Raw genomic sequence first — 23263 nt, 5'->3', positions numbered from 1 at the left:
TTCAGGGTTAGACTGTGGGGGTAGGTTAGGAATAGCAGAGAAATACCTGAATGCTGAAGGATGGGAGGTCTGTACCAGAAGTGACAATGCCATGATATGGAAGATACCGCTGCAGCCGTAAGCAGGTAAGTCACTGCTGGGCCACAAGGGACAATATATCAACATTCTAAAATGTTCACATTTCCTCATTGTCTACATGAAGAATGTTCACATGGTTAAGGTTCAAATTAGGACCATGTCAACATTCTCATGTTGAATTAATGACATTCTGCATTTCATACCGAACTCCCTCCCATTCCTATTCTGTTCCTCGGAATGCTCTGTAATGTTTAATGCATCCCAGAGAAGAGTAATGTGTCCCAGAGGAAAGTAATGCATCCCAGACAAGAGTAATGCGTCCCAGATGAGAATAATGCATCCCAGAGGAGAGTAATGCGTCCCAGAGGAGAGTAATGCATCCAAGAGAAGAGAAATGCATCCCAATGGAGAGTAATGTGTCCCAGAGGAAAGTAATGTGTCCCAGAGGAGAGTAATGTGTCCCAGAGGAAAGTAATGCATCCCAGACGAGAGTAATGCGTCCCAGAGGAGAGTAATGCATCCCAGAGGAGAGTAATGCATCCAAGAGAAGAGAAATGCATCCCAATGGAGAGTAATGTGTCCCAGAGGAAAGTAATGTGTCCCAGAGGAGAGTAATGTGTCCCAGAGGAGAGTAATGTGTCCCAGAGGAAAGTAATGCGTCCCAAACGAGAGTAATGCGTCCCAGAGGAGAGTAATGCGTCCCAGAGAAGAGTAATGCGTCCCAGAGGAGAGTAATGCATCCCAGAGGAGAGTAATGCATCCCAGAGGAGAGTAATGCATCCAAGAGAAGAGAAATGCATCCCAATGGAGAGTAATGTGTCCCAGAGGAGAGTAATGTGTCCCAGAGGAGAGTAATGTGTCCCAGAGGAGAGTAATGTGTCCCAGACGAGAGTAATGCGTCCCAGACGATAGTAATGCATCCCAGAGGAGAGTAATGCGTCCCAGAGGAGAGTAATGCGTCCCAGAGGAGAGTAATGCATCCCAGAGGAGAGTAATGTTTCCCAGAGGAGAGTAATGCGTCCCAGAGGAGAGTAATGCATCCAAGAGAAGAGAAATGTATCCCAATGGAGAGTAATGTGTCCCAGAGGAAAGTAGTGTATCCCAGAGGAGAGTAATGTGTCCCAGAGGAAATTAATGCATCCCAGAGCAGAGTAATGTATCCCAGAGGAGAGCAATGTGAATGCAACTCCAGACCCCACTAGGAATGGAATTTGCATGTTTTAAAGCCTACACATCTCTGCAAGCACACTGTCCCTCACTTTTAATGGCGAGGATAGCGACATTCGTTAACATTGGAATTGAGGCCCGCTCCCTGACATGTGCAGGAGACGTACAGTGTGGACCCCGGAATGCATATTCATAGTGGATAACTTTAGCTACATACGCTCCCACAACTCACCCCAAAAACCCCATCATCTAGTTCTCTTGCGCACAGTCACATTGTTGCTGCCAGCTGCCACATAAGCATCCATATATAGCGGAGAGAAGCAGTGAGATGCATAGGGCTCTAAGTTATGTGTACATTCGCCACATAGATGCATTGCAGCCCAGGATGCATCCGTATCATGCATGAAATCACTATAGATGCGACCTTATTCAAAGATGCAGAATCTCTTCCTGAATGTGCATGACGGACAGGACTGGATTTATGATTAGGCAGATGGCAGACACTGTACTGTAGCTCCCTTATCTCTTTTAACTTTTATCTGAAATCAGTAAAGAAAAAGCAAGGCTGGGGTTACTTATGGAGAGCGTCTGTAAGGCTGGGGTTACTTATGGAGAGCGTCTGTAAGGCTGGGGTTACTTATGGAGAGCGTCTGTAAGGCTGGGGTTACTTATGGAGAGCGTCTGTAAGGCTGGGGTTACTTATGGAAAGCGTCTGTAAGGCTGGGGTTACTTATGGAGAGTGTCTGTAAGGCTGGGGTTACTTATGGAGAGTGTCTGTAAGGCTGGGGTTACTTATGGAGAGCGTCTGTAAGGCTGGGGTTACTTATGGAGAGCGTCTGTAAGGCTGGGGTTACTTATGGAGAGCGTCTGTAAGGCTGGGGTTACTTATGGAGAGCGTCTGTAAGGCTGGGGTTACTTATGGAGAGCGTCTGTAAGGCTGGGGTTACTTATGGAGAGCGTCTGTAAGGCTTGGGTTACTCATGGAGAGCGTCTGTAAGGCTGGGGTTACTTATGGAGAGCGTCTGTAAGGCTGGTGTTACTTATGGAGAGCGTCTGTTAGGCTGGGGTTACTTATGGAGAGCGTCTGTAAGGCTGGGGTTACTTATGGAGAGCGTCTGTAAGGCTGGGGTTACTTATGGAGAGCGTCTGTAAGGCTGGGGTTACTTATGGAGAGCGTCTGTAAGGCTGGGGTTACTTATGGAGAGCATCTGCAAGGCTGGAAGCCTACTGAGGATCCAGATAGCCATCGCCGCAATGCTTACATGTATTGGCCAGCCTGTGTAAGCTGAAGTTTATGCAGCCTGATTGTAGAAGCCAAACACCATCACCCCTTCAAAACGAAGGCGACACTACCCCATTTTGAAGAACATTTTTAAGAACAGACTTGCATTTGTGCAGACCCCAAAACATCTTGCTTGTATGAAAACCATCTAGTTTTCATGCAAATATGAATTAGAGCCTATGTTATTAATCATTGATTGAGCAATATGAATATACAATGACTGGCTTGGTGCTTGTTGAGTTCCCCTTTTCCCATTGGGTTTCTGTTTAAATGTTTTATCTACCAAAAAAGCTAAATCTTACACCATGAACTGCCTAAGCACTGGACATAGTATCATACAGTACTCCCCTCTGGCTGCCCTCGACATCAAAGGCAATTTTCTCCTCACACTCCAAGATCTTCAGTGAGCGGAAGCCGGAACAGTGAGATTCAGCCAGAACTAAAATCTGTGCAGAAAAGTATTTGATGGGTATTATGGATCTGGTCAACTATTTGCAACGGTGCATGGGGAGAAGGAAGCACCAAATGGGGCAATCATATGGGCATTAGGTAGCTACTACCATTAATGGCTCATTTTTACCATATTTCTGAAGGAAACCATTACTTAAGTGGACAATGACACATCTTAGCAGCAAGTTGTCTCACTCAGGGTTCAAAGTGCTCTGGGAGAGGTGTCGGAACTCATGTGAGTACCAGGAGGGGTGGACCATAGGTGGAGGAGAACCATGGAGCCACCAGAACCAGGGGAAGGGGGGGAGGGGTGGCTGCACCATCTATTTATGTGGGTGGTGTTTTTCTGTTGGAATTACTGTGCAGGGCAATAGTGGAGGGGAAACTCGTTCCACCTACCATTACAGGTGGTGGAACTTGGTTCCAAACCCCACACACACACACACACACACACACACACACACACACACACACACACACACACACACACACACACACACACACACACACACACACACACACACACACACACACACACACACACACACACACTTTAACCACTGGTCTCTCTGGTGGAGAGTCTCCAAACCTACATCAATATCCCCAGTTTGTCTGCCAGCAAAGAGGGAAATGTAATTAAACAAGATTATGTTGACTGATGCTTTAGTTGAAAGCAGCCAGGAAGGCAGGAGAAGGTGAGGGCTGATATCCATATAAAGTCTGTGATCTGTAATGCGGACATTGGCTCCTTCATATTCATTTGGAAGTTGGGAAGATTGTATGGAGAGCTGTATGTGTGGAGGACTCTGCTGGATGGCCGATTTATACTTCCCTCTCTCCCATGACAGATGAAGTGGCCTGTGCCGATCCTGAGAAATGTATGGCTATCTGTAACAACCCATCGGGGTGCTCAGATATTGCATACCCTAAGATGGTCATCGAGTTACTGCCAACAGGTAAATAACACAGAACCTTATTATATGCATGTATAATGGGACCATGGGAGCGACCAATCAACATTTAGCTGTGATAGATGTAGCACAGGAAATACTGAGAAAGCTTTTGTCAGATAGGTTGTTAGTTAATGTTAGTTAATGATTACTTGCTCTTTGGTATTAAGCAACCTTCACTCATTGTGTATGTGGGGGGGGGGGGGAGAGAGTCTATTGATAAACATATCAGTGAGCTTTCCTGCAGACTAAAGGTGCCCATACACGGTACAATCGCCGGGTGTGATGCGATCTAGTCCAAATTGCATAAAATAGTTGTACCGTGTATGGGCACCTTAATGGCTGCAGCAGGTTATACATTGGGAGCAGTGGGCTATAGAATGGGAGCAGTGGGTTATACATTGGCTGCAGTGGGCTATACATTGTATGCAGTGGGTTACACATTGGGTGAAGTGATTTATACATTGGGCACAGTGGGTTATAGAATGGTCGCAGTGAGATACACATTGGGTGCAGTGGGCTATACATTGGATGCAGTGGGTTATACATTGGGTGCAGTTGGTTACACATTGGGTGCAGTGGGTCACACATTGGATGTAGTGAGTTACACATTGGGTGCAGCTAGTTATACATTGGGTGCAGTGGGTTATAGAATGGGTGCAGTGAGTTACGCATTGGGTGCAGTCAGTTATACATTTGGTACAGTAGGTTATATATTGGGTGCAGTGAGTTACACATTGGGTGCAGTAAGTTATATGTTCACTGCAGTGAGTTATAGAATGGGTGCGGTGAGCTATATATTGGATGCAGTGTATTATACATTGGCTGCGGTAGGTTTACACATTGGATGCTGTGAGTTACACATTGGGTGCAGTGAGTTATACATTCGGTGCAGTGGGTTATAGAATGGATGCAGTGGGTTACAAATTGGATTCAGTGGGTTATACATTTTGTGCAGTGAATTATAAATTGATTGCAGTGAGTTATACATTCGTTGCAGTGTGTTATAGAATGGATGCAGTGGGTTACAAATTGTGCACAGTGAGATATACATTCGGTGCAGTGAGTTACTCATTGGGTGCAGTCGGTTATACATTGGGTATAGTAGGTTATACATTGGGTGCAGTGAGTTACACATTCACTGCAGTGAGTTATAGAATGGGTGCAGTGAGCTATACATTGGATGCGTGGATTATACATTGGCTGCAGTAGGTTACACATTGGATGCTGTGAGTTACATATTGGGGGCAGTGAGTTATACATTCGGTGCAGTGGGTTACAAATTGGGTGCAGTCGGTTATACATTGGGTGCAGTAGGTTATACAATGGGTGCAGTGAGTTACACATTTGTTGCAGTGCGTTATACATTTGTTGCAGTGCGTTATATAATGGGTGCAGTAGGTAACACATTGTGCGCAGTGAGTTACACATTGGGTGCAGTGAGATATACCTTCCGTACAGTGGGTTATAGAATGGGTGCAGTGAGTTATATTTTCACTGCTGTGGGTAATAGAATGGATGCAGTGAGTTATTCATTGGGTGCAGTGAGTTATACATTCGCTGCTGTGAGTTACACACTGGGAGCAGTGGGTTGTACATTCAGACTACTTTCTCAACAATTTTAGTCCATTATCTAAAAGAGTTGCCGGCCAGACTTATTATACTTCTCAGTTATTCCTAACATACTGTATAATGGGGGAGAAGTTGCCCTTAGCAACGCACAGCATCTACCTTACATTTTACAGAATGTACTTGATAAATGCTATGGGAAGCTTCTCCATTTGTCCACTCTTTAGAATACTTGAGTCCTTAAATCACAGAGGTTGTCCCAGGTCCCACGGTCCCTGGGATGTTTGTTGACTAGACAGGTCAGGTGCTGTCATGCTGGCCATACGTTTCTAACTCTACGACTCTCCATTTGCCTTTACTTTTAGGGTTAAGAGGTCTTATGATGTCAGTTATGATTGCTGCTCTCATGTCCTCACTGACTTCCATTTTTAATAGTGCAAGCACCATTTTCACCATGGATCTGTGGCGAAACATCCGCCCGCGCTCTACAGAGTGGGAGCTGATGATAGTTGGCAGGTAAGGGGCCCCCATTACTTCTGCTTGATCATAGAGTTCTATGAGCTCTTTTATACACTCATATCGTTCTCTTTCCAGGGTCTTTGTACTCGTGCTGGTGGTTGTGTCTATTCTGTGGATCCCTCTGGTCCAGGCCAGCCAAGGTGGCCAGCTCTTTATTTATATTCAGTCCATCAGCTCTTATTTACAGCCCCCGGTGGCCGTTGTCTTCATAGCAGGCTGCTTTTGGAAACGTACCAACGAGAAGGTAATATTTTATTTGCAAGAATGGTAGTAATTCTTTAAGGGGTTGTATATTCCTGGTATTGTTATGTAATTTTTTTTTTTTTCAGCTACCATCTCTTATGTAATAGAGAGGCAGCCGTTTTATTCTGTACTTGAAAAGCTCAACAATTATCCATTGTCCTATAGATATTGTTCCTTAGACAGCTTTAATTCTGTTGCTCCACTGTCTTCTGGACCACCCAGCACACAACCATATTCTGTGAACGTGTATATTTTATGTTTAAATGTATTTATTTATTTAATGCAGTCATTTGAGCTGATGTGACATTAATTAGCCCTGCTCCTCTCTATGGGGCAGATTTATTAAGCTTGGAGAAGAGATAAACTGGAGATAAAGCGGAGAAAAGGTAAAAGGAGATAAAGCACCAGCCAATCAGCTGTGTTTGAAAAAGACAGTTGGGAGTTGATTGGCTGGTGCTTTATCTCCTTTTACCTTTTCTCCGCTTTATCTCCAGTTTATCTCTTCTCCAAGCTTAATAAATCTGCCCCTATAACTCTAATCCAAAGAGTGCATTTGTGAAGCCTTTGTTACTCTTGCTACAGATTGAGAGACAAATATATTAGATAAATTCATATTTATTTAAGTATATCTTGATGCCTACTATTGAAGTAACTAAACATTCAATTCGTTATTTTTAAGTATTTGATCAAGTTGTGTTTTATGCTTTCACCAGGGTGCATTCTGGGGACTAACAATAGGATTGGCTGTTGGCATCATCCGTATGGTTTTAGATTTCATCTACCCCTCCCCATTGTGTAATCAGGAAGATACGAGACCTGGAGTTGTGAAATATATTCACTACCTGTACCTGTCAATGATTCTAGCATTACTGGTCCTCATCGTTGTGGTGGCAGTCAGCCTTTGGACAGAGCCTCCATCTAAAGAAATGGTAAATATATATTTTCCAAACCCTGTTTTACTGTAACTTTTTTGTCAACTTGATCCAATGTTTATTATTTTTAAGGATTCTTAATGGCTCATTGAGTATTTGTCTAACATCCATTAAGTAATGCTAAATTACCATGGGATATAGATTGGCCCACGATCTGAGGTGGACTCCCAATGTGGGGAGCAGCATGGCTAGAGGATAAATATATAGAGCAAATACTAAAAGATATTGCTCAGAAAGGGTGATTTGCCGGTTCCCATAAGAGAAACCCATGTTAAACTCTTAACATGGGTGTCTATGGTAGGAACTGCCATAGGAGAACATTTAAACTCTTAACATGACTGGGACACGAACAGCCTATAAGGTGCAGAGCTCCTCTGAAGCTCAACCCTGATTGTAAACACACTTGTGGCTTCATAGCCCACTGGTATGGGACACTTTTTTTTTTTAACCCCTGTGATGCTACATGGACTGATCAGGACGCAGTGTACACTGGAAGGTGAGTATTATTTAAAAAAATATTCAAATCGTACCACATGGATTCTACATGGACAAGGGTACCGATCTACATGTCAAGATAGGTGAGTATATGTATGTATGTATGTATGTATGTATGTATGTATGTATGTATGGTGTGTGTGCATGTATGTTATTAAACTTTTACTTACATGTTGTTTGTGTCTTTATGTTAGTATTGGTCCTGCTGTGGAACTGCAAGTCCCAGCAAGGCCATTAATGCCCAGCTTGCTGGGACTTATTGTTCCACAGGAGAACCTAATGCTGTTTTTTTCTTAGTTATTTATTTCTTCATTTTACACTAAAACTAACACCACACCCACCACCCCAGGGGTGCCAGGGATAGCCTTGGTTTAGGGTCCCCAATCCCCCAGGGACCCTGGCCAAGGGTGACCAATCGGGTGTCGTATGACCTCCCAATAGTCGTGATTCTGACAGTCATTAGACTGATTTTGGAATCTTGACTGCGGGGACTCCAACAGGGGGGCGAGCACAACAAAGCCCCTTTGAGATTCCGACGTTGGTCTACTGACCGTAGTAATTCCGAAAATCAGGAGGCCATCCGGCACCTGACCAGTCCAGGAGTGATGTTTTGGCTGGGGGACTTTGTATAAAACGTGTCCCCCGGCACAGGAATTACACTGATGACTTTTGGAGCCTGACGCCGTTTGCAAAAATACGGGGGACTCCTTACTCCATTTGTCCGCCATATTTTTGGAACCAGAACTGGTCCAATAGCCTGGTGCTGGTTTTGTAAATACATTGAGCCCCTACATAACTTTTTCCTGGTAATTCTGGAACCAAAAAATCGAAAACTAAAAACTTGCCAGAAATCACAATCGATTTCTGGCTTGTTCTAAAAAATCTCACCCTTCTACATGTGTGAATTTGAGCCGTTTTTTCAACGATTTTTTTAGGTTACTAAATAATAGCACCTCCATCCATATGGCCCAATATGTAAATTTAACCAAAATGTATTCTGTTTGAAAATTTATATTGTTGTGCCCAAAACAAAACCTTCCCCGGTACTCTTTACTTAGAAGGGCGCCCACGATTTTGATCGTGGGCATCGTTAGTAAAAAATCTCGGGCATCTCGGGCATTGAATGCACTAAAAAATCGGGTGCGATCAACCGACGAGATGCCCGAGATTTCCCATAGGGAACAATGTTAAATGTCTCAATTGACCCAATTTTCCTGTTCAATGCCTCAATTGACCCGATTTTTCCATAGGAAACAATGTTAAATGGGCCACAGAGGCCAAATAGGCACCCTGAAGTGTATAATGGCCACCCGAATTGTTAACGCCACCCCACGATCAACGTCAACCCGATGCGTGGCGAGCGCAGCGAGCCCTCGAGGGGCGGCGGTACGCGTCCTACGACCTTTTCATACCCCCACTATCCACGTCGGCGTGGAGTTGAGAATAGAAAGTGTGGCGAGCGCAGCGAGCCACCGAGCCCGAAGCGTGGCGAGCGTACGCGGACAGCTGTGAAGCCCGCGAGGGGACGCGGATACCTGTGAAGGTATCCGCGTCCCCTCGCGGGGCTCGCTGCGCTCGCCACGCTTCGGGCTCGGTGGCACGCTGCGCTCGCCACACTTTCTATTCTCAACTCCACGCCGACGTGGATAGTGGGGGTATGAAAAGGTCGTAGGACGCGTACCGCCGCCCCTAGCGGGCTCGCTGCGCTCGCCACGCTTCGGGTTGACGTTGATCGTGGGGTGGCGTTAACAATTCGGGTGGCCATTATTCACTTCAGGGTGCCTATTTGGCCTCTGTGGCCCATTTAACATTGTTTCCTATGGAAAAATTGGGTCAATTGAGGCATTGAACAGGAAAATCTGGTCAATTGAGACATTTAACATTGTTCCCTATGGGAAATCTCGGGCATCTCGTCTGTCGCATCGCACCTGATTTTTTAGTGCATTCAATGCCAGAGATGGCCGAGATGGGCGCCCTTCTAAGTAAAGAGTACCCATTCCCCAACCATACTGTGATGGAATATAAGATTATTTTTAATCTCGTTTAACCCAATTGACTTCAAGTAAATTACTTAAGTACTGCAGGAGCTTGAAGTTTTAGTAAGGTATAGGATATGCTGGTTAGGGGCAGCAAGAGATTTAAAAAAAATTTATGATTGTAATTATTTTTTGTTGTTTTTTAATCCATTATCTTTTCTGGTTTGTTTCTGCATGACATTTACGCAGTAGATGTATTTAAGCGTTTACCACCCAGCTATTATTATTACCTTTCATGAATCTCTTACATACAAATAAAATGTTTCTCTACCTAATTATTGACCACCTATCAGCAGCCTCCATCCATTGTCATCATTTTTCCTTTAACATCCTCATTTTTATTACCATCAAACTGTACGCCATTCCCCATGCTCTGTAGTGTATATAGCACAGCTTCCTCAGCTTCCCAGTTACTGTACTATTTCCCATAATCCATTCTGGTCTCATTGGCCAGACCTGACAGCCTCTGCACCATCTGAGAGTATACATTTATATAACAAAGACACAATCAAGCAAAATCCATTTTAAAAGAAATGTATTAAATATTAAAAGTTTCAAAGTATAAGTTAACTTTTTTTACTCTGCATTAGAAATTAGAAAATGAGTGACCAAGACTGTCCGGCGGCTCTTTTCAGCTTATCCTATAGAAGGACTAAGCTGGTGGTAGTCTCCTGACTCACAAAGAATCATCCTTCAGCACACAGGAGAGGAAAAACACCCTGTGGGGGAAACCTCTGGGGGCCCATGGCTGAAGGACTACCCGTCCCTCTGGGCATTAGGAGGCTATGCAGAGTTACATTAAAAAACTTAGGGGGATATTCTCTATGCAAGAAATGCGGTAAAAACCCCGTTATCGGGGTTTTTACCGCATTTTGGGATGCTGTAAAAATCCCCCGCCAGGTTAACGCGGTGGGGGGCATCGCCAGAAAAATCTGGTGATGCCCCATAGAAGCCAATGGGCTTCTACCGCATCCCACCACCGCCCCTCACGGACCCCCGCCGCCCCGCATCGCCCCCTCCTCCCTCACCTGTGTCCGGGCAGCACAGCGCAGTGCTGCCCGGACCTTTGACCTCCTCCCTGCACTGATCCTCTTCCGGGTGCAGGGAGGAGGAGAGCCCGGCGCAGCAGCAGCAGCGCCGGGTGTGGGAGGGAGGGGGGAGCCGCCGGGACCTGCTGGGACCCGGCGACTCTCACCGCAAAGGACAGCTTTTAACGCAAGAGCTGTCCTTTGCTATCATTATCGCATATGTTACAACATATGCGATAATTATAAATGCGATGGGCGGCGAAGGAGGGCGGAGATTCTTAGAGAATCTCCCCCTCTATGAATACTGTATGAACATTGCAGATTGATTTATACATTATACCTTAATATCTTACATTGGCTGACGTCATTAATATCGCTCCTGTCCATATCTCCTGATATTACCCAATTCACATTCCTCACAAAGCTGCACAATGTTTGGAAGAGGATGTTCATCCCCTTTTGAGAGGCACAGAAAATTCCCAAATGGCGACAATGTCGCCATAGCTGCGATTTTCTGCTAGAACCTCCAATGGTAGCAAACATGTCCAAGGTCTTTTTTTTTTTTTTTAGGGTAGTTATGCTCCAAATCTGCAGGCACATCCAAATGAGGCACGTGTCTGTGACAAGATACTTACCTCCTGCGGGAATCTCTCCCCAAGAAGGCTATGTATATATGAGGAAACATCATGTTTCAGAAGACGTATCAGGAGGATGGTAATGACAGCAATGGTTATACTGTGTCTATGTCCTGAGAGAGAGGCAGCAACAGGAAAGCATTGGTATCCAGTAGGCAGTCACCATTATGACAACACTGCACAACCTCATTCATGTTCTACAGTCCTTAAAGGAGAAGCGCTCAAAATAATCTCTAGTGAGATGTGTCTATTCCTCCATAATTCCTCCATAATATAGGTTGAGTATCCCTTATCCAAAATGCTCAGGACCTCCGTTGCTGGTCCTCCGTGCAGGCCAGGGATCCATACGGGCGGCGGGCGCAAATGACCACAAGCGATGACAGCCGGCGGATGAAGATGACGCAGCTCTCCGGTGCCCACACTGCCGCCGGAGAGCTGTGTCATCTTCATCCGCCGCCTGTCCCGTCATTTGCGCCCACCGCCTGTGTGGATCCCTGGCCAGACAGCACACCAAGGACCGGCAACCGGGGTAAGTATCCCCTACCCCATTCACACCGGCCAGGTCCCCGGGTTAAACCCGGGAACAACCCTGCTCCATAGCAGGGTTGAAATCCCAACCCGGGATATTATGCTGGTGTGAATGGGGTATTACATATCATGTCCTCAGTAGTGCTGCTACAGATTATCCCAATAGTGCTGTTACAGATGTCCCCAGTAGTGCTGCTACAGATGTCCCCAGTAGTGCTGCTACAGATGTCCCCAGTAGTGCTGTTACAGATGTCCCCAGTAGTGCTGCTACAGATTATCCCAATAGTGCTGTTACAGATGTCCCTAGTAGTGCTGTTACAGATGTCCCCAGTAGTGCTGTTACAGATGTCCCAAGTAGTGCTGTTACAGATGTCCCCAGTAGTGCTGCTACAGATGTCCCCAGTAGTGCTGTTACAGATGTCCCCAGTAGTGCTGTTACAGATGTCCCTAGTAGTGCTGTTACAGATGTCCCCAATAGTGCTGTTACAGATGTCCCCAGTAGTGCTGTTACAGATGTCCCCAGTAGTGCTGCTACAGATGTCCCCAGTAGTGCTGCTACAGATGTCCCCAGTAGTGCTGTTACAGATGTCCCCAGTAGTGCTGTTACAGATGTCCCTAGTAGTGCTGTTACAGATGTCCCCAGTAGTGCTGTTACAGATGTCCCCAGTAGTGCTGTTACAGATGTCCCCAGTAGGCTTTTATTATTTCACTTTCTGGAATGTATGGTTTTCAGAATGACTTGGATAACAAATATTTGGATAAGGGATACTCAACCTGTACCATCACTTCCTATTATACAGCTATCATGTATCCATCTGTCTCCGTAGAAATCTCTATATTTTCCATATTGCAGTCAGTCCACTTTTATCACCACTTTCTTATGTCTTTACCCTGCAAAAAAATTTTGTGGTACCCCCCCCCCCTGCCTCCCCCCCCCCTCCCCGGCATTTTATACATATGTGAATTGGTAGTAATTCACTTACGGTTAGGTGAGCTCCTCAACCCTCAAAGGTTCCGCGAAGGGTCCGCCCCAGGTATCCAACGAGGACCGGAATATCACTAGAGGGGAAAAGGATACTTGTAACCACAGCCGGGCTGTATGGTAAGACGGGGTCACTTATGGACACCCATGGGTGGCTGCGAGCTTCGCCGGTTAGGCGAAGGTCATCATCGGCCAAAGGCCTCAGCCACCCTAACTTCACCTATTCGCACTCTCGCACGTAGGTGGTAGATGTGACTCTCTCACGGGAGAGCCACAGACCGGCGCTCAGGGACAAACACACACACGGATGAAACTCACCTACGTAATTCCTTGTCACCTTGCTTGAGGATCCCAGCACCTGGGGAACAAGAACGAAAACAGCCTCTCTACAACCCTTCACTAATCTAACTAGGACTAACCTGTCCCTAACATAACACGAGTAACTAGGCTGAACTTACACTAGCAAACAACAAGCAATATCCTCTAACTAACAGTCAAGGCAGACATAAGGACAATCAAACAATTACGTGATCAGATCATACTATAACAGGTGTGTGTGAAAGGTACTAACCTCTGTGATATAAAGTGCTCCCGGCTTACTGCAGTACACCCCTAGGACAGGCACCGATACCTGGGTAGACAGCCGTCTATCCCAGCTCAAGACCTGTGGTGTGGGAGGGCTGGATCACCCTTCCCTTCCTATAGTTAACTAATATACAAAATGGCCGACAGGCCTAAGATGGATGCCGCAGACCTATGACACACAGGCAGTAGGCCTGGGGATGAGCACAGGCCAGAGGCCTGGTGATTACGTACAGGCAGGAGGCCTGGGGTTAGGGCACAGGCTGGAGGCCTGATGATGAGGCACAGGCCGGAGGCCTGGGATTAGGGCACAGGCCGGAGGCCTGGGATTAGGGCACAGGCTGGAGGCCTGACACTGAGGCACAGGCCGGAGGCCTGGGATTAGGGCACAGGCTGGAGGCCTGAGGTTAGGGCACAGGCTGGAGGCCTGACAGTGGTGGTCTAGGGTGGCTATGTGCTGGTGGTGGCCGGCCAGGGCCACTTACCCGATCCGGTGGGAGAGGCTGCAGCAGGGGACTTCGTTAGCTCTTTTGTCTCCCCACTGCTGCAGCACTCTCCGGTCCTCAGCTTCTGTTCTTCGGGCTCTTCGGTAGCCTCTGCTGCGGTGCTGGCTGCTCCTGGATCTGCCGCCGTCTCTGCCGCCGTCTCCGCCGCCGTCTCTGCCGCTGCTTCTCCCTTCTGCCTTCAGGAGCTCTTCCTCGCTCCCTCTCCGCCGACGAACTCCGCTCCGCCGCTCCCCCGCGTCTAATATAAGACGCTGGGAGGAGGCGGAGCTATGACGCGGCGAGCCCGGATTGGTCCGCCGCGTCCCGCGCTGATTGGCCGCCTCGCCGCGAGCGCTTATTGGCTCGCGCGAGGCGCGCCATTCGAAATACCGGCGGTTGATTGGAGGAACCTGAATCCTCCCGGACTCAAGTTCCTCCAGGCCGCAATCTCGCCGCCGACGCCGCAACGGGGAGCCAGCCGGAGGGAGACGGAGGTAAGCCTCCTCCGTCCCCTCCCCAGCACAGCCCCCCGCCGCCTGTCCCCTCACATTTCCCCCCCCTTTTACCTTTGTCGTCCCGACAAATACAGGACTGGACCATACAAAGTTGGGGTCAGCATATTGCGGACCGGGAACACCACGGTTGGTCCTCTGTGAACGTCTCATTGGGGGAACAATCCCAGGACCAGGAGTTCCATCATCAGGGGCCACGCTGTCTCTAGGCAGTTCAATGGGCACCCACCCATCTTCGCTTAGATCATCTTCCCCGGGCACTGGTGGTGGCAAAGGCCGCGTGTCCGGAGGTCCTTCCTCCTCGATGTCTTCTGGAAACGGGCAAGGACGCAGCTTGTCTCGATTGAGGATCCTCAGCCGACCTGTCCCATCCGTACTTTCTACCTCATAAACCGGACCTTGCTCAGACAACCGTCTCCGGACCACATATGGCACCACCTCCCAGCTTTCTGACAGCTTGTTCCCCGGACGGACCATGCGGACAAGTACTCGTTGACCCACCTGCAGGGGCTCCGCCCCTCGACCACTAACAGGGGGGTGAGCATGATCCGCTATCCTTCTCCTCGCTATGTCGTGTGCCTCTTTCAACCTCTGTTGATGTTCAGTGATCCAATCCCCAGGCAAGGCGTCCCCCCTGCTCCCGATTCGGACAGATGTAATTCCTGGGCATCTCGTCCGGGGCGCCCAAACATCAAGAAAAATGGCGAGAATCCCGTGGTGCTGTGTACCCTGTTGTTATAAATCCACACTAATTCTTGCACATGTTCGGGCCATCGTCGTCTCTTGGTTGCTTCTAAGGTTCGCAACATCTGAAGTAACGTCCGGTTGAACCGTTCGCAAGCGCCATTGCCCTGGGGATGATACGGCGTGGTGCGGGACTTCTGCACTCCATATAGCAAGCAAAGCTGTTCCATGAGTTTCCCTTGAAAACAGGCACCCTGATCTGAATGGATCCGTTCAGGACACCCATATTGCCGAATGAAATGCTTCACAATAGCTTTGGTCGCGGACTCCGCCGTCTGATCCCGGGTCGGCACCACCACAGTGAACTTTGTAAAGTGATCCGTCATGACTAGGGCATATTGATGACCACTGACAGATTCTCCAATGAGGACGTAGTCAATCATCAGCAGTTCCAAGGTGCGACTGGTCTTGATGGTCTGTATAGGAGGATGTTGCATCGAGGGCTTCACTACCCCGCACTGTCGACACTCCCGACACACTCTTTCTACAATCGCCAGCAACTGGGGGGCAAAGAACAGGCGTTGTACCCACTGGTAAGTTTTTGCTGCCCCCAGGTGGGCTCCATTCTCATGAGCCTCAACCACCAAGGTCAGTATCAATGCTTCGGGCACTACAACCTGGTCCACCATGCGAAATTCTTGTTCCAAGTACACCTGGCGGCGTAACGTACCAGCGCAGATCTTTAGACGATCCCAGCTCCGAAGGAGTTTCTGGCAGTAGGGGGTCAGTCGATTCCGCTCCTCGCGATTGGGCCAGTGTCCTCTGATCTTCCATTGGCGAATGGCATGTAGCCCGGGATCATTCTGTTGTAACGAGGCCCAATCCCGCTCTGTGTTTCGGTACAAACGTGTCTCCACCTCTACCTGGGGTTGCGTCTGTACCCCAGAGGAGGTGATCCTGGTTAAGTCGGGAATCTCTACTGCTTCATGTTCCTCGTCCCCCGGGACCAGGGGTATCTGTTGAGGAAACCGAGATAAAGCATCAGCATTCCCGTTACTTTTTCCTGGCCGGTAGCGGATCTTGTGGCTATATTTCGCCAGTCGCGCTACCCACCGTTGTTCCAACGCTCCAAGCTTGGCAGTGTCCAAATAGGCCAGGGGATTGTGGTCGGTGAAGATCTCCACGTGAGCTGCCGCCAGATACTCCGCAAATTTCTCAGTCACGGCCCAGACTACTGCTAGTAGCTCTAGCTTGAAGGCACTGTAGTTGTCCGGGTTCCTCTCGGTCTCTCGCAAACTCCTACTGCCATAGGCAATCACTCGCTCCTGGCCGTCCTGTTCTTGGGATAGTACAGCCCCCAGTCCCTGCAGGCTGCCGTCCGTATAAAGAATGAAAGGCTTTTCAAAGTTGGCATAGCCCAGTACCGGCGCCTCCGTGAGCATTTGCTTGAGGTGGGCAAACGCCACCTCCTGGGGAGCCCCCCAGGCCACGGCCTGTTTCTTGTTGGTAGTGGCGACGCCTCGCAGCAGGGCCTGCAGGGGCTCGGCCACCTTGGCAAAGTCCTTGATGAACCGACGGTAGTAGCCAACCAATCCTAAGAAGGCTCGCAACTCTGTAATGGTGGTCGGAGTTTTCCAGTCTTGTACAGCCGAAATCTTACTCGGGGTGGGGCACACTCCATCCCTGGACACCACATGACCCAGGTACTCGAGACTGGCTTTAAGGAGATGGCACTTGCGGGGCTTCAGCTTAAGTCCGTACTTCTCCAGGCGCTGCAGCACCAAGTCCAGCCTCACCAGATGTTCATCCAGAGTAGAAGCAAAGACAATGATGTCATCCAGGTAAATCAACAGCGCTTCAAAGTTCAAGTCCCCCAAACACCTCTCCATCATTCGTTGGAATGTCGCCGGCGCATTGGTGAGTCCAAAAGGCATACGCAGAAATTCGAACAACCCCATCGGTGTCGTAAAGGCAGTCTTTTCTTGGTCCTGCGTAGCTACGGCGACTTGCCAGTACCCACTGGCCAGATCTAGTGTGGAAAAATACCGAGCGTCCCCGAGGGCAGCTAGGGATTCCTCGATTCGTGGCAACGGGTACGCATCTCGGACGGTGCAGCTATTCAACCGATGGTAATCCACACAGAATCGGATGGAACCATCTTTCTTCCGCACAAGAACAATGGGGGCGGCCCACGGACTTTTACTCTCACGGATCACCTTGTTCTCCAGCATCTGCCGCAACATTGTTTTCACCTCTTGGTAAAGTTTGGGAGGAATTGGCCGGTACCTCTCTCGAACGGGAAGACTATCTCCAGTGCGGATCTCATGCTGCAAGTCCTCAGTATACCCAAAATCCTCCTCATGCTGGAAAAAAACCTTCCGCCTCTCCCACAGCATATCCTCCAGCCTCTGTACTGTCGCAGCATCACACTCATCTAGGGAAACATCCATCTGTTCCCGAATTACTCGACCATTCCAATCTGCACTGGGGCACTCCTCCTCTCCCAAACTCACCGCCATCGACCATGCCTCTTTTTCCTCTGGTCGTAGCAAAATTGGCCGCCCCCCACATATATTATCCCTGGGGACAGTAGTCACAGTAGCTATGGTGGCGCCGGCTGGAATTTTCCTGGGCTCATCCAGAAGGTTGCACAGCCGAACCAATACTTTGCCGTCCCTTACCACTGCCAGGGTTAGAGCCAGGATGAGGCCGGAGTCAATTCCCAAATATCCGTTGGGTTCCACCATCACTTCAAACCCATCCAACCGCCGGTGGGTCCTTACCTCGAGGGGAAGAACGATCTTTTGACGGGGAGGCAGCTCTATCTGTTGTCTATGACTAGTTTTGATAATTCCCATAGACTCTTCCGACCTTCCGGTTTCGCAAATTTGTCCCACTTGTTGAAAGGCCTGTTGCACCGGGCGCTGGACACCCAGCTTCTTCCAGTATTAGGGGCCACTCTCCTGGAATAAAATCCGATCAAGATCCTTCAATACATTCATACCGACGATCACCGGCCCATGGCTGAGCCCCTTACCTTTAACTACCAGGATCCCCTTCTTCCCCACCTTCTGGCCACAAATCTCTATCTCCATCCAGACCACCCCCACGACTGGGATAGGAAGGTTGTTAGCAGCCGTAAGGGTAACCCAGCTTTCAAACACTGCCTCCTTCAGGTGGGAATAATGTTCCAGGAAACAGTCCTCCGACATGGTGGTCACCTGAGAGACGGTGTCCAACAGGCATTTCTGTTCCTTGTCCGCAAAACATCCCACAACAACAGGACACTCTCCCACTAGGTCAGCTGAATCCACTATAGCTGCCTCTCCGCCCATCTCCCCCGCGGGTGGTCCCGTGACCGCGAGGGACTCTAGTTTAAAGGAGGGCCCCGGTCTGCCCCGCACTCCCGAGCGAAGTGTCCGAAGCGGCCACAGCTGTAACATCGGGGGCCTCTGTTCTCTCTAGGTCGGGCCCCACTGTTGTTGCCCCCTCGTGATCCCCCTTGCACTCGCCGGGGAGCACGGTCTTCTACATTCCCATGGCCCCTCTGTCGATGGACTTCTTCCCGCAACTGGGAGATCTCTTCTCTCATTTCTAGCGTGACTTTTGAAAAGGCCTCCTTCAAATCCTTGATACATGATTCAAGGGGGTGGGGTTCCTCCCGAACGACTGGGGCCGATACGGGCGTCAGACACTGTGGGGCCATAGCATAGGGGCCGAAGTTAGCATCCCGGTCTCGGGCGATGGCCTCCACTTGGGTTTGGTGGAACGTAAGCATTTTGTTGTCGGAAATTTTGTCCAACAAAATCTGCCGCAGGGGGACACTCCGTAATCCCAGTGCGAATTGATCCCGTAATACGATGCTGGGGTTGGCCAACTTGCCCAAACATTCCGGGTCACGGCGACAAATCTCTCCCAGCATTTCTTGTAGGGCATTGGCAAACTGCGGGATAGATTCGTCCTCCCTCTGCACGCGCGTAAACAATCGCTGTCGCAGGTTTCCCGCGGAGGAAGTATTGCCATAGATTCCGTCGAGTATCCCGAACACGTCGTCCAAGGTATCCCGGTCATCCTCGGCGACAAGGATGACGGACCGCCAGGCCTCTCCATCTAAAGCATTAACCGCAAGTTGATGCTGGAACTCTTCCGGCACCCGGTACATCTGGATGATCCCTTCCAGTCTCTTCTTCCAATCTCCCAGCGACATATTCTGCCCATCGTACCGGGGCACCCTGGACAGGGCGGAGCCGAAATTAAACTTTCGGTCCCCTTTCGGAGAAGTTTCCTCTGTCTCCGACATCCTGCCGACTACGCCAAATGTGAATTGGTAGTAATTCACTTACGGTTAGGTGAGCTCCTCAACCCTCAAAGGTTCCGCGAAGGGTCCGCCCCAGGTATCCAACGAGGACCGGAATATCACTAGAGGGGAAAAGGATACTTGTAACCACAGCCGGGCTGTATGGTAAGACGGGGTCACTTATGGACACCCACGGGTGGCTGCGAGCTTCGCCGGTTAGGCGAAGGTCATCATCGGCCAAAGGCCTCAGCCACCCTAACTTCACCTATTCGCACTCTCGCACGTAGGTGGTAGATGTGACTCTCTCACGGGAGAGCCACAGACCGGCGCTCAGGGACAAACACACACACGGATGAAACTCACCTACGTAATTCCTTGTCACCTTGCTTGAAGATCCCAGCACCTGGGGAACAAGAACGAAAACAGCCTCTCTACAACCCTTTACTAATCTAACTAGGACTAACCTGTCCCTAACATAACACGAGTAACTAGGCTGAACTTACACTAGCAAACAACAAGCAATATCCTCTAACTAACAGTCAAGGCAGACATAAGGACAATCAAACAATTACATGATCAGATCATACTATAACAGGTGTGTGTGAAAGGTACTAACCTCTGTGATATAAAGTGCTCCCGGCTTACTGCAGTACACCCCTAGGACAGGCACCGATACCTGGGTAGACAGCCGTCTATCCCAGCTCAAGACCTGTGGTGTGGGAGGGCTGGATCACCCTTCCCTTCCTATAGTTAACTAATATACAAAATGGCCGACAGGCCTAAGATGGATGCCGCAGACCTATGACACACAGGCAGTAGGCCTGGGGATGAGCACAGGCCAGAGGCCTGGTGATTACGTACAGGCAGGAGGCCTGGGGTTAGGGCACAGGCTGGAGGCCTGATGATGAGGCACAGGCCGGAGGCCTGGGATTAGGGCACAGGCCGGAGGCCTGGGATTAGGGCACAGGCTGGAGGCCTGACACTGAGGCACAGGCCGGAGGCCTGGGATTAGGGCACAGGCTGGAGGCCTGAGGTTAGGGCACAGGCTGGAGGCCTGACAGTGGTGGTCTAGGGTGGCTATGTGCTGGTGGTGGCCGGCCAGGGCCACTTACCCGATCCGGTGGGAGAGGCTGCAGCAGGGGACTTCGTTAGCTCTTTTGTTTCCCCACTGCTGCAGCACTCTCCGGTCCTCAGCTTCTGTTCTTCGGGCTCTTCGGTAGCCTCTGCTGCGGTGCTGGCTGCTCCTGGATCTGCCGCCGTCTCTGCCGCCGTCTCCGCCGCCGTCTCTGCCGCTGCTTCTCCCTTCTGCCTTCAGGAGCTCTTCCTCGCTCCCTCTCCGCCGACGAACTCCGCTCCGCCGCTCCCCCGCGTCTAATATAAGACGCTGGGAGGAGGCGGAGCTATGACGCGGCGAGCCCGGATTGGTCCGCCGCGTCCCGCGCTGATTGGCCGCCTCGCCGCGCCATTCGAAATACCGGCGGTTGATTGGAGGAACCTGAATCCTCCCGGATTTAAGTTCCTCCAGGCCGCAATTTCGCCGCCGACGCCGCAACGGTGAGCCAGCCGGAGGGAGACGGAGGTAAGCCTCCTCCGTCCCCTCCCCAGCACAGCCCCCCGCCGCCTGTCCCCTCACACATACATACATGCAAACACATATACACACATACAGGCTAACTCCTCCCTCCACACACCCACACCCCCTTCCCACTATACACACCTGCAGTCACAGCACTCACAGCTTACCAGGTTTCTGAAGTTCTGTAATCAGCAATGAGCACAGAAAAGAATCAGGATACACAGGGAAAGATACTGACATTTTCCAAACACAGTATGTGATATAGCAGGTAGGAGCTGATGGACGCTGTGGGACAGAGGGCAGGGTGGGAGGCAGGAGAGGCGAGGCCAGCCTGTAAAGAAGTGCAGCTCATTGGTGGCTGGTCTCAGGGGAGGGGCCAGCCACTGTACAGCACAGCACTACTGGGTAGGGATGGCCATCGTTGCCATTGCCATCGATGGCAATTATGCAACTGGCCATCGATAGTGCTAAACTGGAAAATTGGTTACACTTTAGCACTATCGATGGCCAGTTGCATAATTGCCATCGATGGAATTGGAAAATGCAATGGATGACCATCAATATTTTTACATATCGATGGTCATCCATTGTGTTTGATTAATTGGCCTGTGGGCCAATCAAAACACGGGGGACGGGGCTTCGTGGGTGTCGGGGGCGGAGCTATGATCCGGATGGGGCCGGATGTGGAATAATGAAGAGTGCCCATCTGTGGTCATCTTCCATCCACATTCACAGGAATATGAGCCAGCACTTAGCACGGCCATTGTGTTGGCTGCTGAATTTTTCTGCATGGAAACGGAGCTAGTAACAGGAATAACCTGTCCATTACCTTTCAGGTTAGCCGCCTTACCTGGTTCACACGTTGGGATAAAGGGGATGGACCTCCCATGGTAACAACAAGTAATATTACTCCTGAGGAGGAATACTACAGTGAGGTGGAGAGCACCGCTGCCAGGACTGAGCCCTCAGATGGAATAAGTAACAATTTAATAGGTACGTTATTTCATTATGGCCTAAAACATACGTAAAGATGAAACAAATCTACATGTACAATATTGGTCTGATGTGAAAACCTTTACATAACCTTCCAGACAGGGGCTTAACTAGCTATTCGTAGGCCCCAGAGCAAAAGTTTGTATGGGCCCCTATGTACCAGCTAATGGTGCAAACATGTATATAGCATATATAACTTACACAGTAAAGCTGGGCCCCCTTCAGCACTGGGCCCCATAGCAGCTGCACCCCTTGCACCTATGGTAGCCACGCCCTTGTTTCTTAGACTAGAGTGCATGTGTCAGGCTGATTCTAGCATGGCATGTAATATGGGTGATTCTAGCATGGCATGTAATATGGGTGGTTCTAGCATGGCATGTAATATGGGTGGTTCTAGCATGGCATGTAATATGGGTGGTTCTAGCATGGCATGTAATATTGGTGGTTCTAGCATGGCATGTAATATGGGTGGTTCTAGCATGGCATGTAATATGGGTGGTTCTAGCATGGCATGTAATATGGGTGGTTCTAGCATGGCATGTAATATGAGTGGTTCTAGCATGGCATGTAATATGGGTGGTTCTAGCATGGCATGTAATATGGGTGGTTCTAGCATGGCATGTAATATGGGTGGTTCTAGCATGGCATGTCATATGGGTGATTCTAGCATGGCATGTAATATGGGTGATATCACAGAATGCTGATTATTATTTTTCTTTAACTATACCTGGGAGCTTTTCTAGCATGTTTGCACAATGTTTACTACATTTATTTTCTGATTTAAAAAAATAATAATATTAATTACGGTAATACAAAAATAGCACCAATAGTCTTACATTTTGGACCTTATTCTGATTGACTCGCAAGGGCAGTGAATTTCGCAGTCAGAAGCCCCCCCCCCCCCGCACGGCTGTGAATGGATGATGTATATAATCATCCATTCCAGCCGGGGTGAAGTCATTCGATGTTCGCCGACCATCGATTGATTTCTCTGGCGCACGCAGTTCAGAGACACCTATATAGTCACTCTAAACTGCGGGTGCCCTGTGTGAGGACAGGATCCGGTGATGTCAGTGCCCGCCCTCCGCATGTCCGTCACTGCCTCATTAGCCTGAGAACACCCAGCGTTCTTATGGGAACTCAATATATATTATTATTATTTTTTTTATGTGACTTTGATATTTACATTACTTTTCATTCTTTCTGAACCTCAACTTTTTTTTTTTAACCTCTTGAAGTT

General features: G+C 49.1%; 1 protein-coding gene across 1 annotated transcript in view; it reads left to right on the top strand.

Annotated features, from left to right (window-relative positions):
• Nucleotides 1–23263, top strand: part of SLC5A11 (solute carrier family 5 member 11) — a 56627-nt gene that overhangs the window by 31920 nt on the left and 1444 nt on the right. Inside the window, exons 9-13 of the mRNA XM_083152943.1 lie at nt 3826–3933; nt 5862–6012; nt 6091–6259; nt 6972–7187; nt 21867–22023. Coding sequence (XP_083009069.1) covers nt 3826–3933; nt 5862–6012; nt 6091–6259; nt 6972–7187; nt 21867–22023 — 801 coding nt within the window. The remainder of the gene's footprint in view (nt 1–3825; nt 3934–5861; nt 6013–6090; nt 6260–6971; nt 7188–21866; nt 22024–23263) is intronic.

This window comes from Crinia signifera, chromosome 7 (assembly GCF_055691185.1).
Source record: "Crinia signifera chromosome 7, ASM5569118v1, whole genome shotgun sequence".
Classification (NCBI taxonomy): Eukaryota; Metazoa; Chordata; class Amphibia; order Anura; family Myobatrachidae; genus Crinia; species Crinia signifera.
Note: the sequence above shows the minus strand (reverse complement) of the source record. Positions and strands in the feature narration are given on the sequence as shown.